The 27,988-nt window shown below is 51.6% G+C and overlaps 8 protein-coding genes across 8 annotated transcripts; 4 read left to right on the top strand and 4 right to left on the bottom strand.

Annotated features, from left to right (window-relative positions):
* Positions 1 to 5,394: 5,394 nt before the first annotated feature.
* On the bottom strand, positions 5,395 to 7,226 carry EDD37DRAFT_657715 (putative capsule polysaccharide synthase Cps1; the record flags this gene model as incomplete). The annotated part of the gene is made up of 5 exons (XM_062818912.1): positions 5,395 to 5,555; positions 5,579 to 5,639; positions 5,705 to 5,772; positions 5,822 to 7,130; positions 7,170 to 7,226. 5 exons carry the CDS (start codon positions 7,224 to 7,226, stop codon positions 5,395 to 5,397), a joined length of 1,656 nt encoding a protein of 551 aa, XP_062669895.1.
* A 712-nt stretch (positions 7,227 to 7,938) lies between these two features.
* EDD37DRAFT_393324 (uncharacterized protein) lies at positions 7,939 to 11,878 on the bottom strand. Its single transcript, XM_062812257.1, has one exon. It carries the CDS (start codon positions 11,647 to 11,649, stop codon positions 8,131 to 8,133), a length of 3,519 nt encoding a protein of 1,172 aa, XP_062669894.1. The 5' UTR covers positions 11,650 to 11,878; the 3' UTR covers positions 7,939 to 8,130.
* Positions 11,879 to 13,960: 2,082 nt separating this feature from the next.
* Positions 13,961 to 15,610, top strand: EDD37DRAFT_564182 (histone-binding protein RBBP4; the record flags this gene model as incomplete). Its single annotated transcript, XM_062813993.1, has 1 exon — positions 13,961 to 15,610. The coding sequence occupies one exon, from the start codon at positions 13,961 to 13,963 to the stop codon at positions 15,608 to 15,610; it is 1,650 nt and encodes a 549-aa protein (XP_062669893.1).
* A 910-nt stretch (positions 15,611 to 16,520) lies between these two features.
* On the top strand, positions 16,521 to 17,811 carry EDD37DRAFT_393427 (uncharacterized protein). Its single transcript, XM_062812263.1, has one exon. It carries the CDS (start codon positions 16,713 to 16,715, stop codon positions 17,460 to 17,462), a length of 750 nt encoding a protein of 249 aa, XP_062669892.1. The 5' UTR covers positions 16,521 to 16,712; the 3' UTR covers positions 17,463 to 17,811.
* EDD37DRAFT_393370 (uncharacterized protein) lies at positions 17,812 to 19,827 on the top strand. Its single transcript, XM_062812261.1, has one exon. It carries the CDS (start codon positions 18,162 to 18,164, stop codon positions 19,386 to 19,388), a length of 1,227 nt encoding a protein of 408 aa, XP_062669891.1. The 5' UTR covers positions 17,812 to 18,161; the 3' UTR covers positions 19,389 to 19,827.
* Positions 19,661 to 23,322, top strand: EDD37DRAFT_393331 (armadillo-type protein). Its single transcript, XM_062812258.1, has 2 exons — positions 19,661 to 20,748; positions 20,801 to 23,322. The coding sequence occupies exons 1-2, from the start codon at positions 19,933 to 19,935 to the stop codon at positions 23,150 to 23,152; spliced, it is 3,168 nt and encodes a 1,055-aa protein (XP_062669890.1). The 5' UTR covers positions 19,661 to 19,932; the 3' UTR covers positions 23,153 to 23,322.
* Positions 23,323 to 24,786, bottom strand: EDD37DRAFT_393332 (uncharacterized protein). The gene has a single exon (XM_062812259.1). The coding sequence runs from the start codon at positions 24,551 to 24,553 to the stop codon at positions 23,492 to 23,494; it is 1,062 nt and encodes a 353-aa protein (XP_062669889.1). The 5' UTR covers positions 24,554 to 24,786; the 3' UTR covers positions 23,323 to 23,491.
* Positions 24,787 to 25,198: 412 nt separating this feature from the next.
* Positions 25,199 to 27,777, bottom strand: EDD37DRAFT_393387 (mannan polymerase II complex ANP1 subunit). The gene is made up of 2 exons (XM_062812262.1): positions 26,477 to 27,777; positions 25,199 to 26,427 (listed from the first exon to the last, which is right to left on the bottom strand). Exons 1-2 carry the CDS (start codon positions 27,321 to 27,323, stop codon positions 25,577 to 25,579), a joined length of 1,698 nt encoding a protein of 565 aa, XP_062669888.1. The 5' UTR covers positions 27,324 to 27,777; the 3' UTR covers positions 25,199 to 25,576.
* Positions 27,778 to 27,988: the final 211 nt, after the last annotated feature.

Genomic DNA, 27,988 nt, shown 5'->3' with positions numbered 1-27,988 from the left:
TTCCACCCACTGGTGTCTTTCAACGACCAGTTCAAGGAAGCGCTCCGGCTTAATTGTGGACTTGAAGAATATTCCTCTTCGCCAGGCTGACACAATACCGAAACTTCATGGCAAGTAGAATCAGTTACAGCATATTGAAAGAGCTGTGGTCAGGGCGGGTATGCTGGCTCAGCAGCAGTGCAGAAGATATACTGCAGAGCTGGCCCATTATACATGCTTTTTGGGCGGTCATGACTCGGGTAGCATGGTGTAGGAGATATCCGTGGTCTTTGCAGACACGTTGAGGGCATGCTGTGGTGAGCACTTGAAGGTGAATTGACGGCGCATGCGCGGCGCCCACCAGCCCGCAGCTCACTAGTGATGAGCCTACGAATAGGTAGCCGGTGTATGAGGAAGAGACATTATTGGCGTTCTCGGTGGTCTCAAGACTTCTGAGTTCTTACCTCAATGTTGAAGATCACTCAGATGTGAATATATCAAGGTGGTGAAAATGGTTCGAAAGATGATCTCCAATTTTCCACCGGTCAAAGTGTCCAAACTGCGGAGACCGTGATCGTCCCCGGGCGCGTTTCTGCTTGCGTTGATGTACACTCCTGTTCCCTCCGCTAAGGGCAGTCTCTGCCAACACCGCCGACGTGGATATGTTTCAGGTGGGTGATTGCTGTGTAAATGATGTTCGTCCACTGACTCCAGTGCCAGCGCCTCAAAGGCGCCATTGACAGTAGGATCGCTGAAGAGCAAGCCCGCCAGCGCCAGGCTATTTCCAGCAATCAACCCACAAGAACTGCCCCACGACGACGTCCACAGACGCAGAATGATGCTCAAAGAGCCAGCTCACGGCAGCGCGATCCTGCTGGCGATTCGGCGGATAAAGGTCCAGACCCTGCACAATTCGAGCCCGAATTCGCCATAGGAGACGATGAGAGTCTCGCACCCAGCAGAGTAGGCACTCCGAAGCCCGAGGTCGAGAAGGCAGAGACACAAGAGACAGACAAGGAGACCACAACAGTAGAAGATTTACAACAGACACAGGGGGAAGCAGCAGAGTTGACGCCGGACAATGGCGACGAGAAGCCGCCGGATTCCAATGGCAGCACGATTGCCAGCCCACGCTCTGGAGAGCTTCCCACCGAGGTTCGTGTCAAGCTGCGCAAGTTGGACCGCATGGAAGTGAAGTATACCGAGTTGTTGCGAGCGTACAAGACTGCCCATGCAAGAATACAAGCGACCGAATCTTTCGAAGCCTCTCTAAGAGAGAACACCCCTTTGACGAGCATCAATGACCGAAGCGCCTTTGTTGAATACCTAAACCAAATCAACCTCAAGAGCGACATGGTGCTCGATGAATTGAAACGGGTCACGTCGGACAGAGATGACTACAAGAAGAAATTCCAGGTCGCAGAGGAAGAAACAGGCAAGCTGCACAACCAGATCGCAGAACTCGAAGCACGGCCTGTCCCCGTCAATCAGCCAGACGAATCTGAGGCTGAGAAGCCGGTGCCAGTCCCTTATTATGCAGCAGCGACGGTGGACGACAGTACCGCGGCGAAGGAGACGGGTGACGCAGAAAATGCAGCAAAATCTCCCAACACCTCATCCTCTAGAATCTCGAGCTTTTCTTTGTTCTCGCCACGATCGAAACCAGTGTCGCAGTCGACTAAGGAAACGTCAGAGGATATCTTTTCTTTTGACTCCGAGCACACGAAGCTGGAAGCCGAGTTACACGAGCGGGAGACGGCGGCTGAAGATTTGAAAAAGCAAGTCAGCAACCTTCAAAACGATCTCAAAGTTGCACGGGAGTCCACAGGAAGCATGGTGGAAAGTTTAGAGACTGCCACTCGGGAGCTACATACATTGCGAGAGGCAAAGGACAAATTCGAAAGCACCAAGTCCGACTTACAAAAGCAAATTGACGAGCTAGGGTCAAAAGCTGCATCAGAGACCGGCAAAACGAATGAGCTGCAGGAGGAGATTGGTAAGCTGCAGAGCGAAAAGGATGAAACCTCGAAGCAGGTCCAAGGCCTGGAAACCAAGATACAGGACCTGGAAACAGAAAATGCCACGCTCAAGGAGCGAATTGAAGCCAGCAGCAACGATACGGATATCCTGAACGAGAAGCTCTCGCAGAAGGATACCATTGCGAAGGACCTGGAGGACAGCTTGGCCATGTACAAATCTGCAGAGCGACAAGAAGCGGCAAACAAGGAAGGCGATCAAGCCAGCGAAAAGAAGCTCGCCACAATGCAAAGCATAATGGACTCATTGAGGGCCCAATTGACTAGCGCCGAGACAACAGTTACCGAGTTGAAGGCGGAAATCCAGAAAACTCGTGATGAGTATTCGACAAGACCGTCGACGAAGGTCTTTGGCTTTCTTGACGACTCTACAAAATCCAAAATGGACTCCTTGGACTCACGCGAAGATGTTGTGAAATACCTCGCAGAGACTTTCAATCTGCAGAGCACTTCCAACAATACGCCCGCCGCCAGGCCAGGTGCCCCGACTCCTCAACCATCCGAGACAGGTACTAGTGCAAGCAAGAAAAAGAACAAGAAGAAAAAGAAAGGCAAAGTTCAGAATGCCACTACTGAAGGCGGCGAACCTGGAGCGCCTGTCAAAGTATCAGAGAACCTGGCCGAAGTCGAAGACGGTGCTTCCAAAAATGACTCGGCTGGTGGAATCAGCGAGATTCTGGAACTCGAGGAAGTAATTATGAATTTGGAGAACGATCTAGCGACCAAGAACGAAGCGGTTGAGCGTCTCTCGAAACAATTGAAGGATCAAGAAGCCCTACAGGAAGAGATCGAGACATTACGCGACGACTTGTTACATCAGGGAGAAGAACATGTCGAGGCGCGTGATCAATTGAAACAAGCACACAGCCACAGGCAGGAGCTACAGGAGTCGGCTGACAAGCTCGAGAAAGAGCTTATCGAGGCTCGCAATGCTGCTGCCAAAGGTTCTGACTTGGAGAAGACCCACAAGGAGATCCTAGAGCAATTCGACGACCTAAAGGGACGTTGCACGACTCTGGAGAAAGACCTTGCTGCCTCGGAGCAACTTGCGTCGGGTCGTTTCAAGGATATAACAGATCTGAAAGAGGTGCTTACCAAGGCACAGCCCGAGCTCAGGAGTCTGAGAAACGAGGTTGCTGAATTGAAGTCTGTAAAGGAAGACCTCAAGAACAAGACTGGAGAGCTCAACAGGCTGGAAGCTCGACATGACGATCTCAAGGCCGAGCTTAAAGGCCTTGGTAAGCGACTTAGCGACAAAGATAGCGAGATCAAAGAGTTGCAGCAAAAGATTGAGCAGGAGACAAATGCGAGGAATAGACTCGAAAGGGACCTAGAAAAGTCACAGACGGATGTCCGTATGGCGGAAGCTCGAAGACAAGATGCAGCTTCGTCGTCAGATCAATTGGCCAAGGACCTTACGAAGGCGAAGGACGAGACAAAGACTCTAAAGACCAGACTTCGCGAAGTGGAAGACCAATTGACTGCTCACACGCGGGAAGTGGCTGTACTCAAGGAAGAAATATCCTTGAAGACCGCTCAGCACAGCTCTTCTCAGTCTTTGGTTCAATCGTTGAGAGATCAAACGCACGAGCTGAACATGCAAGCTCGCGAGGCCGCGACACGGGCTGATAGTTTAGAAGATGAGCTGGCCGAAGCGCAACGAATGCTATCTGAGCGCACAAGAGAGGGACAGACAATGCGTATGCTGCTCGACCAAGCCGAAAGCGGTACCGAGTCTAGGATCCGCGAAATGAAAGAACGCATGGACGCAGCCATCGAAGAACGTGATCGTGTCGAAGACGAAGCAAGCGTCAGCAGCAGACGTATGATGCGCGAAGTCGAAGAAGCGCGGAGCAAACTTCGCGATGCTCAACGGGCACTTAAGACCCTGGAAGACGAGAAGGAAGAGCTCGAAAGTCGCCAGCGCGACTGGAAGAGACGGAGAGATGAGCTCGAGCAGGTCTCATCGCGTGCGTCGAAGGAGGTTGAAGAAGTTAGAGCAGCGATGACGGGGCTTCGCGAAGCACTGGACGAAAGTGAACGGCAAGTCAGCGAGCTTGACGGCCAGAAAGCAGAGTTCCGAAAAGCCGCCGATGAGGCAAGAGACCGCGTCGAGAAACTTACAAAGGCGAACAAGAACCTCACGGAGGAACTCAAGGTGGCGCAAACTGGCGCGAAGCCCCTCAGAGCCTCGAACCGAGTAGGAACGGGGCTTGATTCGGGGATGCAGAGCTCGAGGACTTCGATCGACTCGTCGAGTGGCATGAGGTCGCCCGCGCCGAAAGAGAGAATGATGTCGCCGACCTCGACGAGTCGAAGCGAGACGCCAACTGGAGGCTTGAGCCAGGGCAACGTCGACTATGTTTATTTGAAGAATGTATTACTACAATTTTTGGAGCAACGGGACAAGGGACACCAAAAGCAACTGATTCCTGTGCTGGGAATGTTGTTGCATTTTGACCGGTAAGTTTGTCTTGGTCCTTTCAGCACGCGGTGAACTGACATTGTGCACAGAAAAGATGAGCAGAAATGGATGGCCGCTATTTCGGCACGGTAATATCAGGCAAAGCGCGAAAAGTCGGCGAATCATGAGAATCCATGGCTATACAATCAAGTTTGCATAGTGAGATCAGAAGCCACAATCTATCAATAGACCTCCAGGATTCTGGAAATATAGATAGAGAACAGGGAGTTCCCTAGTGCGGCCTCCTCCCAAAAAAAAGGGGGTTGCGATGATGACGTTGGATGTCATTGGATGTCATTGGAAGATATTATGTGATATCCATAAACAGTAATCTGAATTACCAAATCGGGAAGCAAATCTGTATTTTCACGACACAGCAGTCCCCCGTGAGGACCTCCCCCTCCCAGTTTGGGCAGACTCGCTCCGCTCCACAACTTTCTAGTCCATGACCTGCATGACTACCAATCAACTAAATGTACAGCACAAAACAAACTTACAAACCGGTCATCAAGAATCCAAACGCTTTTCACCATGTGACACAAACCTTGCCCTCGTCCACTGCACAACTTCCTCCACAAATTTACCCTTACCATTCACCAGTACTCAAATCGCTCATCCACCACACCACACTCCCCAGAATGGATATGCTTACCTTCATAATGCAATCTGCCACACTCCGCTCGTGTCCAGTCACGACAGTACGCATCGTAGTACCGCTGTCCTCGCGCATACTCCACGGCCGGTGTTTCTCGCAAGCTGAAACCGGTTCCATGTCCATGATTTCCGGTGGCATTGTATATGGTGATTGTCGGTGAGACCGGCTCAGCCTTGATCGAGGGTTCAGGCGTAGGAAGTTGGAGTGGCGTATGCGTAAATGGTGACCGTGACGATACTCGACCCACTTCCGGCTCAAGGTTAAAAGATGGTACTGGCGATGGGGATTGAACACGTCTCAGCGAGTCTGACGAGCGTCGAACAAGCCAGTACTGCTGCCAAAACTCGTCGATCCAGGACGCGCGGGGCGAAAGCGACTCGGCTGTGACAGAGGACTCTGGCGTCAGTGGTGAGCACGATTGCTGCATCAGTTCATCGACATCACCGTGGCTTTGCTTCGTGGTATCTTCCCAGCATCGTTGCTGGCGGCCGGCCACCAGGGGGCGCTGATCCAGAAGGACATTGGCAGGCATGTGTCTGCTATCCGGAGACACTCTTCCCCATGGCGTACTGATTGACTTTTGACTGCTGCTGCTGCTGCTGCTGCTTTCTGAGGACCGTGCCGACGAATGCTCACGGCTGGTGTAAGAAGGCTGGAAGCCACGTGGGTATCCTGAGAAATCTGGACCAAAGTCCGAGTCACTGTCCGAGCTGCTAGATCCGCTGGACGAGGAGTCCCCGAAGCTGCTATCCTGATCAGCAGTCTCATTGATCTTGTTCAAATCACGACCACCCCAGGCCGTGACCCAGAACGTCAGTCCGGCATATAACTTGATCAAGCTGTGAAAGTAAGCAAAAGCAAAATACCCTGGCAGATAGACAAGATCTTTCGGATGCCGCATAAAATAAGGAGTGATCTTGACCATCTTGCTCGCAAAGGTCCACATACCTAGTGCTTTGAGGGCCGTTGGGCTGCTGAATTCACTCCTCATGAGCGTGTACACCAGCGCCGCATCGTAGAACAAAGCAAAGTTGACAAAGCTGGTCAAATACACCGCGTACACGCACCAGGGTTGCGATCGCCAGACGGTCTGATCCGTAAACAACGAAGCCGAGTTCGAGCGCCATGTGGTGCGTACCCAGCGAAGGCACTGCGACAGAAACTTCTTGTGGCCTGACACGCCCAGCGTGGTCTCGATCATGCTGTCTTGAGTGTACTGTATTTTGATTTTCCACCCCTTCGAAACAACCTGGCGAGTGATGTAATTGTCGTCGTCGGCGTTGAGAGGTCCAAACTTACCGAAGAAGAATCGCTCGTTCAAGTATGCTTTCAAAAAGTCCGGGTCTTGCAGGATGGCCGTACGGTAAAGGCAAGTCCGACCGCTGATGACGAAGACGCCGCCGTCGATAGCATTGGTAGTGCGGATCTCGAAGTTGTGTCGTTCGAGATATAATGCGCCCATAACGTTCCAGAATGAAGCGAAGCCGAACGGTGTCTCAGCTCGACGGACACGCTTATTTGTCCCGACCGCGCCGACCCTTCCGTCTTCAAAAGGGGCAATGGCTGTACGTAGGAAGTTCCGAGAGGGCCAGAAAACGTGGTCATCCACGAGAACGGTGATCTTGGTGCGGACTTTCGTCAAGGCGTGAGCGACCTGTTGGCGTTTGTTAGCGACAGGAGTATCATAGACCTTGAATGAAACGTCAGGGTTGGCGGCGCGGAACGGTGCGATGATTCTCTTGGTCAGCCTCAGTCTGCTTTTGCCTACTGTAACGATTTTGATCTCTGCAGGGTTGTTATCAAGTATTGAAGCAAGGCATTCTGTGAAATCCGGGTTGTCGGGTTCGATTGTCGGAATAATGACAGAGACATCTTGCTCAGTCACATATCCGAACCGAGGGATGGGTGCTGGACGGTATAGCCAAAAGGCAACGATGTGGACGAGCAGTCGAAGATATCGAAAAGTGAAGAGGAAGAGGAAGGGAGCATTTGGGTGCTGCAGTATCGTCATGCAGAGTGCTGCAAGGTAGCTCACCAGCTGAGTTTGACTGAGGTAGCCGAGAGCAGCGTATATGTCTCCGAGGAGAAACATGATGTTGTTGAGTGAGTGCTATGTCCGGGTCGGGACGTGTGCTTCGCAGGATCTTGATGATGTGGTCGTGAAAATATGATTGAGTCGATCGAGTCTCGCACCGGTACTGCATGATTGTTAATCTCAACAGGCAGGTGAACATAGGCTGTGAGAGAGTGTGACAAAGCCATAGTCATTGTCTTTGAAGGCAGGAAAGGGTAAGACAATGAGTTAACAAAGGAGAAACCAGTACACATACCCCAGCCTTTGTATGCCGAGAAGTCGGACAAAGGAAGTTCAATAATAGGCAGGGCAGCAGAAGGCAACAAAGACGAAACGTTCAAGATGCGTGGGTGCCTCAGTCGAACAGTAGTAGCAAAGAGTGAGATGTGTGCATGGAATGGGGCGTCCAAGGGCTGTAGTAGCCGGAACGATCACGCCTCCTGTATTGCGAAGTTTGCATCCTTGTTTGAGATGACCGAGACTGGCGCAACCAGCTGTTGTAACACCCCACGGTCCAGGAATAGACCGTGTACATGAAGGAGAACTAAGCAGAACCATTCAGCCAAGAAGACCGGTCAGTGACAGTCGGAATCAGAAACATAACAGAGATTCCACGCAGCGATTCCGCATTCTGTGCATAAGGAATTGAGATGATCAAGAACACATCGGTGGCACTGAATTCCGCCATACCATTCGCAAGAAGTTCAGGGATAGTCAAGGGTCAAGGACGACATCCTTTGTTGAATATATGAATATGAAAGTTGAGGAACCGGCATAAGTACTGAAACCAACTCGGATGCGAACCGGAGGTGTTTCATACAAATGAATGTATGCTGACCGTAAATGATGCTGATACAGATAATGCCTCCAAACGCCGCGCTATGCAACCAGAAATGTAGAGAATCTCCATGCATTATGGTCATCATTCAAAGGTCATGCTGATGCTATCACTTTCAGGCCCGAGATGGGCGTCGTCATCCGCCCATGCATTATGCCCTATGTTCAGGGCTGCCATCGATGGTGTTAGTCCATTAGAGGACGAGTTTGACTGCTGGTTCCAGCTCGGAACGGGAGGTTCAGTGGCATGGGCTTTCAACTCGGGCCGTACAATCGAAGGTGCACTATCGCTTTCCGTCCTGGGTAAGCTAGTAAGACTGAGTGCCGGCATCGTGCTAGTAAGCTCCCTCGGTTCTGAGTAGCCATAAGATGAACGCCGACCAGAGTCGAATGACTGCTGAGGCGATCGTATTGGGCTGGGTCGTGGTGACCCTTGTGGACTGGATCTTGCCGATGATGATGGCCTGAGAGATGAGACTCTTGCCGGCAGGATCAGGGCGGGTTGCTCATGTCCAAAATCCACATCGACTTCGTCCGGACGAGGTGGAAGATTCATCCTCGCTACCTCTTCAGGCTTCATGTCAGGTGGTAGCCGCAGGTATTCGACATGTTTCTCTCCATTTTGGATGGAGGTGATCTGCATGGGCGGTAGTGTACTGTCCAATTCCCGCACTTCGATCATTTCAGATTCTAGTTCTTTCCGAATCGCGTCGATATCGAACAGAACGTTGACATCGCCATTCTGGCCATTGGGAGTTGAACTTCCATCCATTTTGTGCCCGTTTTGGTTGACATTGTACTTTTCCCACCCTTTTTTGTCAGCCAGTTTGCCGCGCTTGAAGAGTCCAAATCGCCTCTTCTCAGGCTTTCCCTCGGCTTTCCTGCGGGCCTCGTCAATCTCTTGAATGAGCTCGCGCTGTCGCTGCGCGTGGTTTTCAGGGTCAGCATCCTCGATCTCGGTGAATTCATCGCTTTCAACCTCCCAGCCAACCTCTCGCATTAATCGAGGCATAGCAGCGCGATAAGACATGTGTCCATTGACCATGCTGCCCACATCGACGTTCTCGACCCCAGGAACGTCTTGGACTGGAGCAAGACCTGCAACACCCATGATGCCGCCAGCAGTTGCCCGGAACAAATAGCCCAAAATCCAATCGTTAGAAGCATAACCATTGAGGAATCTGCCCGAAACGACGGACCTGGCTCTGAGATAATCATCTCTCTTGGCCACAATTGGGGAGCCAAATAGATACACGTTCTGGACCAGGCCATACGCGCCGCGGCGTGATAGTTCTTTGAGACAAGAGAAAATAAGTCGAGACCCAAGTGAGAATCCAAGAAGCGTGATGGGCCTCTGTCCCAGGTGTCTGTCGATCAGCGAATCTGCAAGAATGAGCCCTGCAGCATTGGCTCTGTCCAGAGACACACTCCACGGGTTGTCAATAAGATATGCTAACTTCGTGAGGACAACTGGAAGCTGAATAGACGCCATTAAGGCAACCAGAATGGTACTCCCGAGGACCTGCTGGACGGTTTGTGTCAATGCTTCAGTCGCGAGGATATTAATAGTGTCACCCATAGACTGAAGCATCTCTGGTTCCCAGAGCAAAGAGTAAATGTCACCCATGATGGGATCGATGGTGCTGTAAGGCAAACGTACATCATCAACTTTGCCAGTCATCCACCCGGAGACTGTCAAGATCAAATTCAGTCGTTTGTTGTTGTGCAGGGGCCGATATTCGAAAGTTTTAACGTGGCCAGTTCGGCGGTCCGACGCTCGAACTGCAATCGTTCCACCAGCAGCAGTAGCAGCAGAGGTAATCAGAGCCGCACCACCCACTCCTCCCAAGAAACCTGCAGTGCCCGTGACACCGATCGTGGTGAAGCCAGCAGCGAGCCCTGCTCCAATGACAGGCGCCAGCAAACCAGCCGACAGACCGATCACAAGACCGCCGCCCACAGTTGCTAGACCCATCACCATGTATTTTCTCTTCAGGCCTAATTTGCGTCTCTTTTCCAGGTGTTCAGATTCGTCCCAATTTTCCTTTATTTCGTCTTCTTGCATCTCTAGAGCGTCGATTACTCTCTTCTCAAATCGACAAATCTGTGTCCAGGTGATTTTCATGGTCGAAGCAACTCTCTCCAGGAGGCGCCTTGAGCGCGCATCGTACTCGCTGCTCGAGATCAGGACCAGGAACAAGTCGCACAGAACTGTCCAGCGTAGATCAAGCTCTATCTGTTTGGTTTGTGGCATATCCTCCGGCAGGTGTACTTCCGGAACTTCTTCGCCGTCTTCTGCGTCTTTGAGGTTACTGCTTTTGGTCGATGTTGTTGAATTCCGCTTGGGCGGGATCTCAGGTTGCTGTAGCGCTTCCTTGCTGTTGGCCATAGGGTTCTCAACCTTTGCGTTGTGCATCAAAGGGGTGACAAGGTCTGCCGGTTGTACGCCATGTGAGGCAAGTTGTTCGATCATAAGCTGCTCAGCCGGGTCGATGTCCATGTGCGCATATAGGCGCAGCATTATCGTCTGACCCCACAAGTCCATGCTCTCCACAGACTTCATGAGTTCCTTCCTTGTTCCTCTAGTCTTCTCGAGGTCACCAAGTGCGTTGAACATTTTGTGAACTGTTAGACGAACCACAGCGACATACGCTATGCGCTGGCCTTCCGTTAAAAGGTCCTTCGTTGCCTCCAATTGAGTGAGTGCATCTCTTTGATCGTCCTCTTCAATGTAGCCTTCATCAACTTTCTCGGGTTTCTGACCACTCTTGAACAGATAGTTCGTATCCTCGTCCATGCTAGTGGCCGACTGCGCGTCCTCATCGAGCTGTACTCTGGTATAACCTTTCCCGGCGCCTCCTATCCCCACATAGGCATCTGTCTCGTCCTCGGTTTGTTTGTTACCCCTGGCCACCAGCCTCCCATAATCATCGTATACGTCGAATTCGTCGATGGCTGGCATCGCTTGCCATGCTTCCTCCTCCTCCTCTTCTTCTTCTTCCTCGTCGTTTGTAGTGTTGGTGATTTGTCTCTGATGTGACCACTCAGAAACTGCAGGTGCGTCGGAAGACTGCGCACGCTTCAACGTCCCCTTCATTGGAGAAGAGAGGGACTTCGCCGGTGACTTTGCTATGCTCGCGGAAGCGTGCTCTGCTGACTGGGACGGAGCTCGAACGTCGGGGGATGGGATAGTAATGGCCGGAACGGTTTGCGCCGTGTCGGCTTCGGGTGCAGGTGTGCTATTTGCATTGTCCGGTTGTTCTGGAGAGGGCTGCTTGTTTGTAGAGTCCTCTAGAGCATGACCCGCAGAAGCCGTTGACTCCCCGTTGGTCCTCTCTTTCCGCAGCGGTCGCATTTTCTGTTCTTCGTTTGAGGCAGCCGTCTCAACAGCCGCTTCGGCGTCGTGGAAAGTATCGTCCTCATCTTCACTGTCGTCCGATGTAGCATGAGGGAGCACGTTCAGCGGCCTTTTAGGCAACCCAAAGTCATCCAGCTCCGGCTCCTCGACATGCTGTTCTGCGGGAGGCGGCCTTTCTTCCGGCGGAGGCTCCTTTTGCAAGTCTTCGGCGGGAAGGTCTGGCTGGGTACTATTTCCACCGGTCATAATGCCGCATCCAAGGGTTGAGACATGTGTCTCGAAGTCATCCGGGGAAAGGGCCAGTTCAGTCAGCACACCGTTTGCGAAGGTTGAAGCAAAGACCAACACGAGACAAAGAGTGACCTAAAAGAGCTGGCAATCCCTTATGGTCAGGGGTGCACTTTGTCTTTGACACATGGCTTCAATGTAAATGTCAACACCCGCAGACAAAGTGAAAGAAGTCACGCATGCACTAATGACGTGAGGCACGTGACGTCCCCGGATTTCTCGATTTCAAGACAACCCAGGGAAGGATACACGAAGTGCGACTGAAGAGCTCCTTATTACAAATTTTGAAGCAACTTATTATATCCCATATGGAATGAGTCTATCGATGTTTGAGTCAGGCTTGTTCACGCGCTCCAACGTCAAGTCATCATGTGTAGGCACTGCAATTCTGACAATTCAGCTGTAACGTTACCACTCTTTCAGTCAATGAAGATTTGGTCACCATTCGCTTTCGCAGTCTGAAGCATTTTCCTCTCTAGGCATTGCCAGCATTCCACGTCTCTCTCCAACAAGATTGGACGCTTGCAAAGTAGCTTCTGCCTGCAGATGCACCAGACACAAACAACCTGATGAAGTCTTATGACTCCTTGTCCACATTTCCCGATGTCAATCCAGCTTCAGGGCGATTGAAAGACAACTCCAACATCGAATGTGTCGTCTTCTCCAACGGGACTTCAAAGATGGTCTCCAGTCAGATGCACACTGCAGCTAGGCGAGCCGCCCAATTGTCTCGTACTCTTAAGATGGCAAGACCTTCTGGTGGCTCAAGAAGTTCGTCGAATGTATTCACCGAGACGAATTCCTGTTCGTCATGTTTCTTGGGTGATCCGCATGAACAACCGCTACTGAGGGAAGTGGCGGTGATACTGCATAGTGAGAGCACGTCCAGGTCAGCGTACCATCTGCCGCTGTCGTGTATCGAGACGAATGCCTCCGTAAGAAATATGTCCTGATCGATCAGTCCAACGGTCCCAACAGGTACGGGTATCCTCCAGTCGGTCAGAGAGAGGTGCAGTGTCACCCAGAGAACCCTATCCTCGCGACGATAGTCATACACGGGATGCTGGATTGAACGGAAGCTGTCCGGGCTATTCGCAACCTTAATAACTTCCGGTGATAGGACAACAGAACCTGCTGCACTTTAGCGTCTCGTAACTTGGCCGTGAGCATAGAATGTGACATTCCGCGATTATGCCGTATCTGACTATGATCCAGATTATAGCAACTGCGGCATGCAATATAATGCGTCTTGTAGGACATAGTGCATGATATGTCTGACGGTGCACACCGCGCAACGATACCCAACGCTATCGTTCCTTGGTATCGTTTTGAGGAAGATCAAGGCCATTGGGAGTAGAATGAGTATGCACAAAAGGTATATTCGTGCCTGAAAGCGAAATGTCTGTACGACGGCGAAGCTCAATTGAACGCCAACCATATGCATATCCCTCCTCGAGTGCCGACCGATCGAATGACTGTAGATGGTGAACTTGTTTATTCCCGTTTCGTAAACCGCTCCAGTGCCGAATAGTCGCCTTGATCCATTTTGTCCCAAACAGACTCTATTCTGGCTCGACGCTCCATGCCGGTCTCCCGGTTCTTCCTACTCTTTTTCTGTCGCTCGCCTGATAGACATCTGTTCACTTCTCGCTTGATGTCGTTGCAGCCGCCAACGGCTTTGTAAAGGAAGCCACGGGCATGGCACTCGTCAAGGGCGTTCATAATCTCCTCGCAGCCTGAACATAATCAGCACTTGGTCAAATTCTCTTTCGCAACAGCGGATCGCAAGCTGAATCGTTTCGGAACGGCGCTTTGCGAATGAGCGTCAAAGCGACGTAAAGGAACAGCTCGGCAACTAGTCATACGATTCGCAAAGCTCTGGATTGCCACATACCGACATTGTCCTTTGTATGCAGATGGGAATGCATCTTGGGGGAGACTCGTCTCCAATATTGATCATGCGGTTCGAGCCACGCCCACATGTGTCTAGCGAGGGTCCCAAGTCGTCGATGTTGGGATCGGAACAGTTGCAGTCTTGAGCAATTCGAACTTACAATTGATGAACTCAGTCTAGCGCAAGGGCAAAGCCTTGCACCCCCAAAATTCAGCCTTGCAGCTGCCAATCGAGCCCCGAAAAAAGTTGCCCCCCTCACCGCTCACCGCCCAAATGTCTATCGATTCTGCCGCTTTTTGCGAAGATCCACCAAAAAATTGTTGCACAGCGACTGCAGTCTCTTGACGAACGAAACAACAACATAATACCGCAAAGATGTCGATGACATTGGCGACAACATGGGTCCGGAGGGGTGTTGCTGCACAATTCCCCACCAAATACGAAGTAGACGAAGCAGAGCTCAGTCGCATCTCGAAGTTAGCCCGCCTGCAACTTGAAGATGCGCAGGCAGATCTCGAAGAGGCTCAGAATCCAAAGACCGAGGATGGGTCCGAAGACGAGGACGATGATGGCGAGAATGGAGTCTCCACAATGGAGGGTACAGAGACGAAAACCACCTCCGGCGACGACCCGGACGACCTAAAGGAATACAACCTCGACGACTACGACGACGACGAGCCTGCAGACGAGATGGGCGAGAAATTTGCCATGTTCGGCAACGTGGGCTCCCTAGCATACCATGCGCCTCATGAGGAGGATCCATATCTTGTGCTACCAGAAGGCGAACAAGACTCAGATGACGAAAGAGAAGACTTGCAAATATTGCCCTCAGATAATCTCATTTTGGCCGCGAAAGTCGAGGACGAGGTTGCGCATCTCGAGGTGTTTGTCTACGAGGACGAGGCAGACAATCTCTACGTGCATCACGACATCATGCTACCCGCCATTCCCTTATGCGTCGAGTGGATCAACCACCCGGTGGGGCAAGATTCAGAGAACCGCAAAGAAGGGAATTTTGTGGCCGTTGGCACCATGAGCCCTGAAATAGAGGTCTGGGACCTCGATGTCGTGGACAGCATGTACCCAACTGCCATACTGGGTCAAGAAGTTGATGGCCAAGCAGAAGGAGACGTCAACGGCGAGAGTACGAAAAAGCAGAAATCCAAGAAGAAGAAAAAGAAGCCAAAGGCCAATGACGAGTACCATGTTGACGCTGTGCTCGCTCTGGCTGCGAATCGCGAACATCGAAATCTGCTCGCCTCGGCGTCAGCAGACAAGACGGTCAAACTATGGGACTTGAATACGGGCAAATGCGCGAAGTCATACACCATGCACAGCGGGAAAGTCTGTGCCTTAGATTGGCATCCTACCGAGTCCACCGTGCTACTCAGCGGCAGCTATGATCGGACAGTGGTTGCGACAGACATGCGGGCACCAGATGCCGTAGCACCCAAGTGGGTGGTTGAAGCTGATGTCGAGAAGGTTCGGTGGGATGTGCATGACCCCAATTTCTTCTTCGTGACGACAGAGACCGGCACAGTGCACTATTTCGATGCAAGGAATGTGCCAACCTCTCATGAGAAGCCAAGCAAGCCGGTGTGGACATTGCAGGCACACGACGGTCCAGTGAGCGCATTCGACATGAGTCCATCTGTTCCCGGCCTCGTCGCTACCGGTTCTGAGGATAAGAGAGTTAAATTGTGGAACATCGAGAACAATACCCCTACTATGGTTGTCTCAAGGAATCTCGATGTCGGACGTATCTTCTCCGTGCAGTTTGCGCCTGATTCCGAAGTCGCATTCAGACTTTCTGTCGCCGGCAGCAGGGGACAGGTACAAGTATGGGATATCAGCACCAATCCTAATGTACGGAAGGCTTTCGCTGGAAAGGTCAAACTGCCCGAGTCAGATGGGAAGGAGAGAGTCGTTGCCATCAACGACAATGGCGATGAGACTGATGATGACGATGAGGATGGGGGTGCCGACGCAGGGCAGGACGGCTGGGAATCCATGGACGAAGATTGAGGGGAAATGTACAAAACACACAGTCTTTTTATGGGGCGTGCTCAGATTCACCCAGGGCCCAAGAATGGGCACAATGCTGTATATCAGACAGCCTACCCAAGCTCAGCAGCCTAAAGTGCATTTGGAGTTGCGGCAGAATCTCGCGGACGACTCAGACTGTACCTGCCACGAACGGACATGGAAATATCGAGTAGATGCGCTCGGGCTACGGGCCAGCCGTGACAGTGCTTCTGAAGTGGACAAGCTACCATGGCACAGGACGGCACAGCTTAGTCTGCGCCTGTATGACGAAGCCATAACGAATCATGTCGTGTCACACCGGTGGATTCACAGAAGCTGAAGCAACATTTCCACATATCTCGACTTGTCAGGAACGAAGAGGTTGTCCCAGCGGTGCAAGGTGACGAACACATCCAAGGTGAATAGGGGTATACAGCCTTGTATCAAAAGCTTAAATCATCCTTAACAGGGCTAAGAGGTCACTGTCGGGAAGTCTTCAGAACAATGAATATCTCCGTCGTTTTGTGTAAACAGAGTCATCCATCATACGCATTGCTATGAAGGACGGTTTCACTGTCTGAGTGGTGTAGATATCTGCTGGGATCGGCTGATAGTTTCCCCGGCTCCGAATAGCATAAGTCGCGTCACCTGCCCTTTGTGGACCGTTTACAGACGACAAGAGGTCGCGTCCATTTGATCCCATGTTCGTACTGTCCATCTTTGTGCTGGTAGTACTGTCGCTTCGCGCTCGTGTATGAGCGGGATGCTTGTTGAGATCGTGCCGGCAACCTCTGCCCTCGACTCTATCCCGCAATGCATAATCAGTGAACAGGAGAAGGTCCAGTCGCTGCCAATCTCGGCGTCATTATCGGCTCGGTATTCCGCGACGAGGAGGGGCAACCGACGCGGCAGTATCAACATTCTTGACAAGGTATAGCTGCTTCGCGTACGCCTGTGTGCTCGTGGCACCACCGGTGACCATCCACTTGACACCCACAGCTTGCAAACAAGGACTCTCGGCAAGTCGCACAATAAGCCTCGGCGCAGTACTTACAACGGGAAACACCGACGTACACAGGCATCGCAGCAGATACCTTGCGACATGGACGAAGTGGGCTTGATTCCCTGGCGTTGTCCGATTCTAGAGCTTCCTGCGGAGATCCGCATCGAGATATATCGACATCTTTTTGCTGACGCTCAGCTGTTTCTGCAAGGAAAAGCAAAGTTCTTTCACTGTGGTCCAGAACTCTGCTCCTGTGATTTTCCCTGGCAGATCCTGGGTACGTGCCGGAGGCTCCGACAAGACGCGCTCCCATACCTGTTAGCGGCAACGACGCTCCGGTTTGCTAGCACACTTGAGAATGCCGACCGACTTCCACAAAACTACCTCGCGGCTATATCACAAGCTGTGATCTGCAGGGTAGATGCCATCGGTAGTGGGCCTCTTCAGCTGGAAAGGTTTCGAGGCCTGAAGGTCCTAGAAGTGCGGGACCTTGTTATCTGGTGCAAGTACTATGATCAAGCTTACCTTGAGACCCCTACTGCAGACGAAGGCATGATTGGCCTTGCCCTTTTCAACCTGAAGAGATCTACCCTCAATCTCACCATATGTTATTTCGATACGCAGCGGGTATTCAAAATACTGCTTCACTGCCACTTTGTCACATCGTCGTCCAGCAAAAGTATTGTAAGCCGAAAGTTCTTCTCCTCTTCTCTTCTTCCTCCTCCTGCTCGAATGGGAACTAATTGTATGCAACAGCATGCCATCATCGACCTTGATGAGAAGGCTGTGATACACAAGTCAAGAGGGCCGCCGATTCGGGATAGGCATACGTGGGCTGGCTTTTACTAGGTTTCGCCGATGGGTATTGAGATGGACGTCAGGATGATTCGTTCTGGCAGCGTTCGCCGAGCGTCATACTCTCGTGTTTTCATCTGCTGTCTGCTGGAGAAGGTGGGTGACTACTCGAATGGCGTCGCCGACATCGTCCGGTATTTCACGCAATGATTGTCCTGGGCCTCTCTGTCAGCATTCAGTATGTCCTCTGCAGCAAGAGAGCTACCATGGCGAGGCCCCTACTGCTGTGGTGACGTGGCAGTTGGCTCTGAGGCATTCCCGGCTTCAGTTTCGTCAGTCCAGAAGTTTTACAAAAACGACCAATGCCTTTGTAATACGGAACACAGCAAACGAAGAGAAGACAATAGCATTGTTATGACCCATAATGATGATGCGGCTGATGAATCAATGAACAAGGTGTGTCGACTCGGGTGGTGGGTGTAAATTGTGTGCTGCGTCGGACTTACCTTCCTCAACTCGATTTACATTCTTTCACTTTCAGTCAACACCACTCACTTTTCCACATCTCTCAAAAGACCAACGTCTTCGAAAACACCTCCTCATTCTGTCTGATTCATTGTTCTGAACATCATCTCCATCTGTACGTTTTCAGGTTCCTGTCAGATTGTCCAGATCGCTCAGGAGCATCACCTTCCTCGACGCTTTCCACCTCCAGGTCCAGCCTCATCTGAAAGATCAATTCATTCATCCAACATGAACAGTGTGGGACCATTGAATAGCATCCCAGCAGCCTCTGATACACCAGCAAACAGACAGATGCCTCTGAACTCGCGAGTCCTTCCATATGAAGGTCAAGCGCCCACTCAACTCAACATGATACCTAGTCAAGACACTTCGCAGCAACGTGCTATGTTCAACCCAACTGCATCATCGCCATGGGTGTTCAATTGGAATACATACCGACAAGCAAACAGGGGAATGCTAGTGCCTGTCTTCTCACTTAAGAAGCCTCCTCTTCGAACTCAATCACGAAACAACATGATGGCAGGAACTCGCCTGTACTCAAATCACAACATCCCTGTTCAAACAGTGAGGCTAGGCATCTTGATAGACACAAACACTTCAACAAACCTACATGCTCATGCAGCGTCGACGCAACTTCAAGCCTCAACAATGCAATCACTGGATATTATCTTGAACATACACACGAATCAGAATAGTCATGCAGGAACTGGCCATGCAAGGTCTCTCTTCTCATCGACACCGCCTCGCCTCGATAATCTACCACCAGAGATCAGGGCTCAAATCTATGGTTACCTCTTCGCAGGTGCAACACTCGAAGCTTCGAAACCCAACATGGACCGCTGCAGCACCACTGATCAGTTCTCACCATATAGACTCATTGAAAACGTCAACACAAGCATTATCTCAGCGTCTCGGTTCTTTCACAAGGATGCATTGCCATTCCTCAAGACTGCCACAGCACTAGAAGTTCCGCGGTGCTTCGGTCGTCATGATCCTCTTGCAAACATCCCTGATGAGTTCCTATCAAGCATCAAGAACATCAAAGTCCATATCGACTCATTCGTACACATCAATCGTCGGCGCCTGACGTCTTTACAAGATGTCCACGTCGTCCACGATGTCGATGCGCCGGACGGGTTTGCGGATATCGTTCGGTACATGAACACCAACGGCAGCGTGGAGGACGTCATCGAAATGCTCTTTGATGACGTGTTTAGTTGGAAGTGGAAGCAACGACAATTTGCATATTTGGCAGCAGAGGAGGGCTTTGCCCTCAAGATGACTGTGTATTTTTCGATCTGGTGTCCTGCTCCCGGAAAGACGGGATTTGATTTCGAGATGGACTCTGCCACCAACACGGTGGTTAGGACTACAGGCTTCATTGGAAGCCAGGAGGTTGCCGTCGACAACGTCGACCAGGCGAAGGAGGACTGGGAGGACTACAGTGGCATGTAAGCTCGCTGGTCGTCGTTGTCTGTCGGTAACCTCCTGGTGAAGAATGACTGTAGAGAGCTGCTGTGCCAAGTAGAAATGGACGAGATGATCACGAAGCGCTTCTTACGTCCAATTGTCCGCAGTCCCCCCAATATTGCGGACGTCCACCAAAGCACGACACTCCTCTATACCGCCTATATGCCCCCGTCGTACGCCTGGTCTAACGCACCTGGCATTGCAAGTTACAGAAGTGGTAACCGGCCAATCAGATACTGCCTTGGCGGTTTCGACGCGCTTTGCTGTCACGTGACGACTTTGAGCGCGACACTGGCACTTCACTTCTTCGTCACTTCTGTTTATCAACAACTTCTCACATTACGAGTTTCACTCCTACTTTTGTTGTCCTGTGAGCGTTCATCGTCTTGTTTATTCTCATATACTCGCGTTGCGTGTGGGTGTGGGCGCAATATCTACGAGGTTGAACCATTACCCCTGCTCACAAGGCCTGTGCTCCTTTAGGGCGGCTCTCTTCCCTCCCGAGCCGTGCAAGGCTGGCTTGCCCATCATGGAGCAACAAGTCCTTCAACTGTTGGAAGCGACGACTCGGCCAGACACTATAGTGGTCAAGGCGGGATATCATGGACTGCTTGAACTTTATTCACAACCAGATTTCCCCTTTGCACTCCTTACCATCGCCACTCATAACGACATTGAGACCGGATTACGGAAAGCCGCTGTCACCACCCTCAAGAACTATGTTTCCACAACTTGGTCACCGCAATTCGACGATAGCTACATCAACGGTAGCACCTCCTTGGATGAGGAAGCCAAGGCCCGTGTGCGTGATCAAATCCTTGCCATATGTACAGCCGAAGGCGACGCTTCGAAAGATGCCGGTATTCAAGCGCTAGCCGCCGGAGTAGCCAGCAAGATAGCCAGCGTCGACTTCCCGGACGCGTGGCCATCGTTGTTCCCTGCACTTCTCACGATCCTGAACAACTCCACCAACGATGCACCTATCCACGGCGCTCTTCGTGTGCTTGCAGAGTTGGTCGACTCCGGCTTGACAGAGGAACAATTCTTCACGGTCGCTCCCGACTTGGTCAACGCCTTACAGCATGTCGTCTCCCCGGACAACAATCGCAGCCTGATCGTTCGAGCAATGGCACTCAACGTCTTTCGATCTTGTTTCGAGATGCTGGAAATGGTTATGGGCGACCATGGCGTGGCTGTCAAAGCATTCTTGGACGAGTCGATGAGAACTTGGATGCCTCTCTTCATGGAGACACTTAAGGAACCTCTGGATCAGATTGGGGTAGCCTTGAATCACGATGGTGCTCACATGCGAGGTTTAATAGCATTGAAGGTCCAAGTGGTGAAGGTAGGGTCACACCCGCTAACCGGCGTCATGATGGCTAACAATATTTTTCCAGACTCTCGACAAGCTAAGATCTGTCTACGTACACGCCATCTCTCCTCATGCCGTGTCCTTATTCCAAATTGTCTGGGAAGAGCTATCGAGACTTGCAGGTCCATATGCAGAACTCTTTCTCGACGGCCATGTCGAGGGCAAACTCGTTGACAGCGACAATCTGCCCCACAGTTTGGATGCGCTGGTCCTCGAAGAGATTGACTTTCTGCAAGTTATGATCAAAGCACCGCCTGTACGCTCAGAACTTTCCACTCAGATGAAACAACTAGGCGATGCGCAGCATACTGTTCATTGGCTACAAGAGTTGATCCGCGTGCTGGTGTTGTACTCAAGAATACCAAAGGAGGAGGAAGCATTGTGGGAATATGACTCAAACCTCTACCTATCAGAAGCAACATCACTAACAGCAAATTATACTCCAAGGGCAGCGTGTGGAGAGCTAGTTGTACGCAGTCTCGGCGAATGGCTGAAACAAATACCCATCATTGCACTGCTCCACTACAAACAACAAGCATTATCAGCTGAGTCTGCCCACTGGAAAGAACGAGAAGCACTGCTCTACCTCCTCAACCAATGCCTTGTCGACGTCAGTGAGTTCTCAGGGAAGCTCGACCAATCCACGGCCTCGATCCTAGTAGGCCAGGTCTCAGCATCTCTGCAGGATTCCAAAGCATTCATGCGTGCGGCCGCACATCTCACCCTAGCTACTTTCTTCAAAGTTGTCGGAGACGACTACTTTTCAGCAGGCGCTGCATCATTCACGAACGCCATCAACGCCTCCGTCACCGATCCCTCCGAGGTCGTCAAGGTTGCATGCTTGAGCGCGATTCCAAACTATCTCGAAGCACTCCCCTCGAATGTCACGCAACCCATGCAGGGAGCCATATTCCACGCCATCGAAGAATTTATATCTTCGCACGATCTGAAAGACGAGCTAGAAGATGCGGACGACGTCAAAGCGGCACTGATTCAGACTCTGCGCGATGGCATCATGCTCGACACCACCAACATCACCGAAACCAACGCAATCGACCTCTTCTTCACCCTCGCTTCGGACGGTGCAGCCAACTTTCAGCTCTTCAGCCTTCTTACCGAATCTTTCGAGGGTATCGTTTCCTCCGTAGCTTCACACGGTCAGGAGAATTATGTTCGACTATGCTCCAAGACAATCCCAGCCCTCACCGGCGCCTTCGACATCGCCAGCATGACACAAATGTCAGAGCTCACAAATCTTGCGGCCGAACTTGTCTCAGCACTCGCAGAATTCGGCGCAGAACCCCTACCAGAAGGCTTCGTTCCGGCTGTCATGCCCAAACTGCAACGGGTCCTTATGGAAGCATCCGACGCCGAACTTGTGCGCCCAGCAACCCTTGCTGTCGAACACATGCTAAGCAAAGGTTCATCTCAATTCCTCACGTGGTCTGACTCACAAGGCAAATCCGCGATCGAAGTACTCCTCACCATCATCAATCGACTACTGAACTCCCCTGATGTCGACGAAAACGCCGGCCAGGAAGTGGGTGGTCTCGCCTCTACGCTGGTCAACAAATTCGGTGCAGATAAACTGGGTCCATACCTAATGGACCTGCTGCGAGCGGTTGCAGTCCGGCTAGCGACGGCAGACACAATCCAGTTCATCCAGAGTCTCTGCATGGTCTTCGTTGGCCTAACACTCGCGGCTCCGAAAGAAGTCCTCGACTTCCTGGCTGAGGTCAATGTCAACGGCGTGAATGGCCTGAATGTCGTGCTGACCAAGTGGCTCGAGAACAGCGTGCACTTCGCTGGCTTTGACGAGGTGCGACAGAATGTTGTTGCTTTGTCAAAGGTCTTCAGCTTGCAGGACCCGCGCGTGAAGGCGGTGGGTGTCAAGGGCGATTTGATCATCGATGCCAATCCCAGTGGGCGGATCAAGACGCGGAGTATGGCCAAGCTGATGCCAGATCGGTGGACGAATGTGCCTGCGGACCTGAAGATCTTGAAGATCATGGTCGATGAGCTCGCGAGTGCGGCGACATCGCAATTCCCAAACCTAGCTGCTGCGCAGGCCGCGGCGGATGCGCTGGACGAGGAGGACGATGATGCTGACGACGCGGATGACTGGGAGGATGTGGGCACGGCGGGCGCGATAGATCTTGCGAGTTCGAGTGTCAGGAATGATCTAATGGCGTTGGTTGGTGAGGGTGGTGATCGTGATGGTGCAGCCAGTCCGACTGGGAGTCGGGCCAGGGATGAGGAGACGGCTGAGTATCTTTTGGAGTGGTTCAAGGTTGAGGCTCAGAGGGAGGGGTTTGCCGGTCAGTTTGAACAATTGAACGATGAGGAGAAGGGGAAACTGAGGGAGTTGGTTGCTTAAGAGACGAGCATGTCGTGAATCCAATGGTATGAACGTGGTATCTCGCAGAGACTGAGGATGTGCGAAATATGCTTGGATGAAAGCTAGACCGGACAGACGGAGAAAAGGCTCTTCGTGGTGCATTCAGGATTCGGTCTAAGGATTGATGGTCAGGATTGAGCTTTGTGCTGATTTACACACAGATCGTTACGTATCATACCCCATGGAGTATTTCGGCAGGATAGAATGCAAAGTCAGTGGAGGATCTTGCATACAAAGAAGCGAAACATGGTCTTCTCGAAGGAGGTGGCTTGCTTTTGCACAAAGTGCTATACTGCCTGCTACAACACTGTATCATGGTCATCTCTTGACCGCAGCAACAGCCCTCTGAGCCCCGAATTTCTCATGCCATTTCCTCTTCTTCTCATTCTTCGCAGCATCCAGAGCATTTCTCGCCGGTGCAGCTTTGGCGGCAGTACTTTGTATCCGTCCACGTTCGAGCCCAAGCCCAAGCCCATTTCCAAGCCCGAGAATGTCCTCGAGGCTTTCTGGAGTCGTGAACCGCAGAACTTCATTTCCTTGCTCATCACGAGCCAATGTCACGCCGTCAACTGATTTGACCAGAGCGGCGACATCACAGGCCTTACCGGCCCACGAGTCTGGCAGAAGCTCCGTCCACTGCCTTCGGAAGTCGTCGAGCTGTACTTGTTTGGCTGATGATTGAGACTTGCTTTCGCGCTTCATAGATTCGAGTAGCCAGCCGCCGACTTGCTCACATGTTTCTGTTTGGTTCCAACTAGATGTAGCAGGCGCAGCGATGAAGATTTCCTCGATCTCATGGTCGTTCACATCTCCCGGCAGGGGCGTGGCTGGATCTGCAAAGCGTCTCAAAATGGCTTTGACCACAGGAACAATCACTGTCCCAGAGCCTTTCCCACCGTCTTCATGTGTGCTATCGTTCTCGCTGGCCAACAAATCGTCAAGCACACCCTGCAGAGCCGCAGTATCAAACCCATCACTGTCAATCTTCACTCCTGAGATCGCACACTGCTGGAAGAAAGCCTCCCATGCGCGGATTAGGAGGGAGGGAGATGGTATGTAAAGAAGAACGTTTCCTGCCTCCAGACTCTCTGGAACACTGAACATGAACAATTTCTTCGCGGCATCCAATATGGCGTTCGTCGGCGCGGATATATTGTCGAGAACGTCTCGTAGTCGCACAATTCGCGTAGAGTCATTCCGCACCTCGTCATCGTTGTCAACGTCGTGCGAGGGAACCATATCCTGTATACGCCCCTCCACATCGCCATCGGCGGTCTTGACTTCAATCAACTCCAGAATACTTTTGACTTGTGCTATCGTGCTTACTCCTGCTCGACCCTCTACATCATCTGTACAACTCTCCTCGTCGTCATTGCTCATCGGGGATGCACCATTCGTTTGTTCATCCTCGATGCGCCTTCTTTTTGCAGGCCGTCGATCGGTCAGGGTGACATAGACGCTGTTACTCGTGCTGACTTGCTTTACAGCCCAGACTTTCTCGTCGCTGCATAGGTGAAGATATCCTTGACCGACATCTTCCTGGTAGCCGTTGCTCGCTATGGGTGGTCTTTTCGAGGAGGGAGCAGGCGCGGATTTGAATGTGAGTCTGGCACTCACAGAATCATCAGTACTTGTACTCAAGACCAATCACTCTAAACGATAGTCTGGGAATGACCATGTGTATACTTTCCAATCCACTCACCTCGTTGTCTTCTTGTCCTGGCTCTCAATCAACGACACGACTTCTGGCGGCAACTCGAGCAGTCTGAAGCTCTGCTGAGGGTATGTCGTAGAGAAATGAACATGAGGAAACCCGGAGTTTTGAGTAGACATCGTGCTGCGTGCAGGCTTCTAGTGCAATTGCAATACCCTCTCTCGCTCTTGAATGTACCAGAGATTTCTTCAACACGTCCCGTACAGCGGGTTGACCGGCGACCTAATCTGGTACTATGTCACAGAAAGGCTGCGCTACGACGCGTCTGGATGTGGACGCGTCTCGAACGCGACGTCATAGAGAACACAAAAAAATTATAGTGAAACGAGCAACGGGTAGCAACATATTTCAATTTTCGAAGGTCGTACCACAATCCTCCGGGCAACGTCAAGAGTGAATCGTGGCCTGCCTGCTTCACGCGATCTGTCTAGACACGATTACTCGCATTCAACACCAATTCCAAGGAGGGTTCTTGTGATATTTTGTACAGGGAAAACATGTGTGATATATTTTCCGGCCTCCTCATGCTGCTCGCCAAAAGTTCAAGACCGTGCATCCGAAACTGGTGGATGCCGCTCAGTTGATCGCTCCATGTCTATTCCATATTCAATGCGCCCATTTTCCTAAAAGGATTCATGATTTCGAGACCACTCCAGGTACAACCGTCGTGCCAACCGGATTGTGATTAATCATGTGTAACCTTTCTTCTTGCCAGCCTTGGGCTCTTCTGCTGGTGCTGCAGCTGGATTTACAGCTTCATCATTGCTCATTACGCTCTCAGCCTTCTCGGTCTTTTCCAACTTCTCATCGTCCAGCTCCTTTTTCTTGTCTCCTTGGCGAGTGTTGATCTTTCGGACGCTTTCTTTCCTAGGTGCTTTCGCCTTGGAGTCACCTTTTGCGAGCTTCTCTGTAGAACCATCACTGGCCACTACCTCTTTGGCAGCATCGACGGCAGCTAGGTTAGCAGCGTTGAGAGCTCCGAGCTTTTTGCCAGATTCAGCAATACTCTGTTTATCCTTTTCCCATTGAGAACCCACATGTTCAAAGTCGTCTTGTAGCTTCTTGGCTTTCTCAGCTGCTTCTTTCTCCTGCCTTTCTCTTTCACGTTTCTCAGCCTCCATTTCTTCCATATGCTTAATGTCATCCACGGATGGTTCGTAAAGATGCCAGACGGTGTAATGAGGTAGGCCAACCACGGAGTACTGCATCCGCCGGGCCATCTTGCCGAAGCCTTCAGTTTCTGCGTGTCTTTCAAAAGAAAAGGCTGGGAAATGGACGCCAGAGCGGAACACTCGGGCTTTGGCAAGGATGGAAACACCGCCAACACCGTCCAACTCCATCTCAACGTCTGGGTCGCCGTAAGGATCACGGAGATAAGCAAGATGAGGACGCCACGTGGCATATTCGGCATAACCTTCGACAATGACAGCATCTTCATCTAATGTCTCAGCTAGGGCGATGGCGGTCTCGGATTCCTGCCACGAGTTCAGGTCGTATGGCTGCTCTCCGCCTAGCCAATCAGGTAACGGACGCCAGATATCTGTTTCACGTTAGCGCGTGTATGGCTAGAAACAAACTCGAGAACTCACTAGGCACAATAACATCTTTGTCATGGCGCATGAGATCTTCAATAATCGTGAATGGGCAAGTCTCAACATCAGCGTCACGCCAATACACCCAACTGTGATAAGGCCTCAAAGCCGCACTGAGTAGCCAGTTCCTCGCACGTGCCATGAGTTTCCTGCGCCCTGCTTGTGCAGCGAAGCCGTGTCTGCTCTCCACATCTTGCCCAACGGCTTGCCCAAAATCTTTGTGTATGACGGAAATCTCGCCATAAGGTTGTGAAGGGTCGGGATCTGCTTGCTGGGCTTCAAGCATCTGCTCAAGCAATTCTTCGGTGTTATCCTTGGAGTCCGAGACAAGGAAAGCCAAGTCGATGAGGTGGTGTGGATAGGTAAAGTTCCGCAGGTGCGCGAAGAACATCGGCAAATGAGGTGCGGCATCTCTTAGAGGTGTACAGAGCAATACTCGCTCTTCTCTCTCCCATCCAACAGAGGTACCTTGAACATCCCCTAGGTCATAATATCGTAGGGTTTCGATCTCGAAATCACCCTGTGAGGAGGTGGAGCCGCCTGATAATAACGACAGACTTGCAGAGGAGGGGAAGAAGAACCATGATAATATGGCAAGCGTCCCAACGGCGGCAAGACCCAACCGTATAAGACGAGAGCGCGTGTAGAGAGCTTTCCGTCGAGGCTCGAATTTGCGCGTCCGACTGAATGACGGGTCGGGCTTTTCGTCCTCGACCAGGTCATTCATTCCCCAGATGTATTTGCTCTCTAGATCTGACTTGTCCGAGTAATTGCCATGGTAGTGATCATCATCTCTTTTCTTGTTGGCGGCATAGCCATTCGTGAAGGCGTGGTGCCTGTTCATCCCTCTACCTCATCACCTAGCCACGGTTCTTGATCTCCTTGTGCAGCTTTTGGCCAGCAAAAGCCCTCACAGAGTATGGGAGAAATCGTCGGCGAGGAGTAGACCCGGTATGCGTCTGTGAGAGAATATAGGGTCTTGGGCTGCGATCGCCCGAACTGCGGCAACGGAGGTTCAGGAATGAAAGGACACAGCACTACCACTGAATGTCGCGACGGATGGTAGACCGTGCGTAGATCTCTTGGTACGGCGGCAACCGGGTGTTCAAGATCTTGGGTGCAGGTGGACCGGGGTGAGAAGATGCCAGATGTAAAGTGTCGGTGGTTGTATGACGAGTCCACGAAAGCGAGGCCGCTAGTAGGACAAGCGAGGCTGGTACATCACAAATTCTGTAAGAGAGACGATTGCGACTGGACAGGTTGAAGATGAGATGGGAGGCGTGGTAGAGGAAACGTTCCCTGTCAGTCAGCGTTGCCGTGTCTGTCCCTTTTGCTTGAACAAACGACCACGTACTTGCCTTTGACAAGCATACGACTGCACGGAGACAGGGATCAGTGACTGAAGGGGATGACCATACCGCTGCTTTGTCCATATCAGACACGTGATGGGCTCGCAAAAGCGGCGGCGGTGGCCCTGAAACAAGGCTCAATCCGTCCCCTGTCAATCTT

This window comes from Exophiala viscosa, assembly GCF_022695815.1.
Source record: "Exophiala viscosa unplaced genomic scaffold EDD37scaffold_5, whole genome shotgun sequence".
NCBI lineage: Eukaryota > Fungi > Ascomycota > Eurotiomycetes > Chaetothyriales > Herpotrichiellaceae > Exophiala > Exophiala viscosa.
This window is presented reverse-complemented; position numbering and strand designations above follow the sequence as displayed.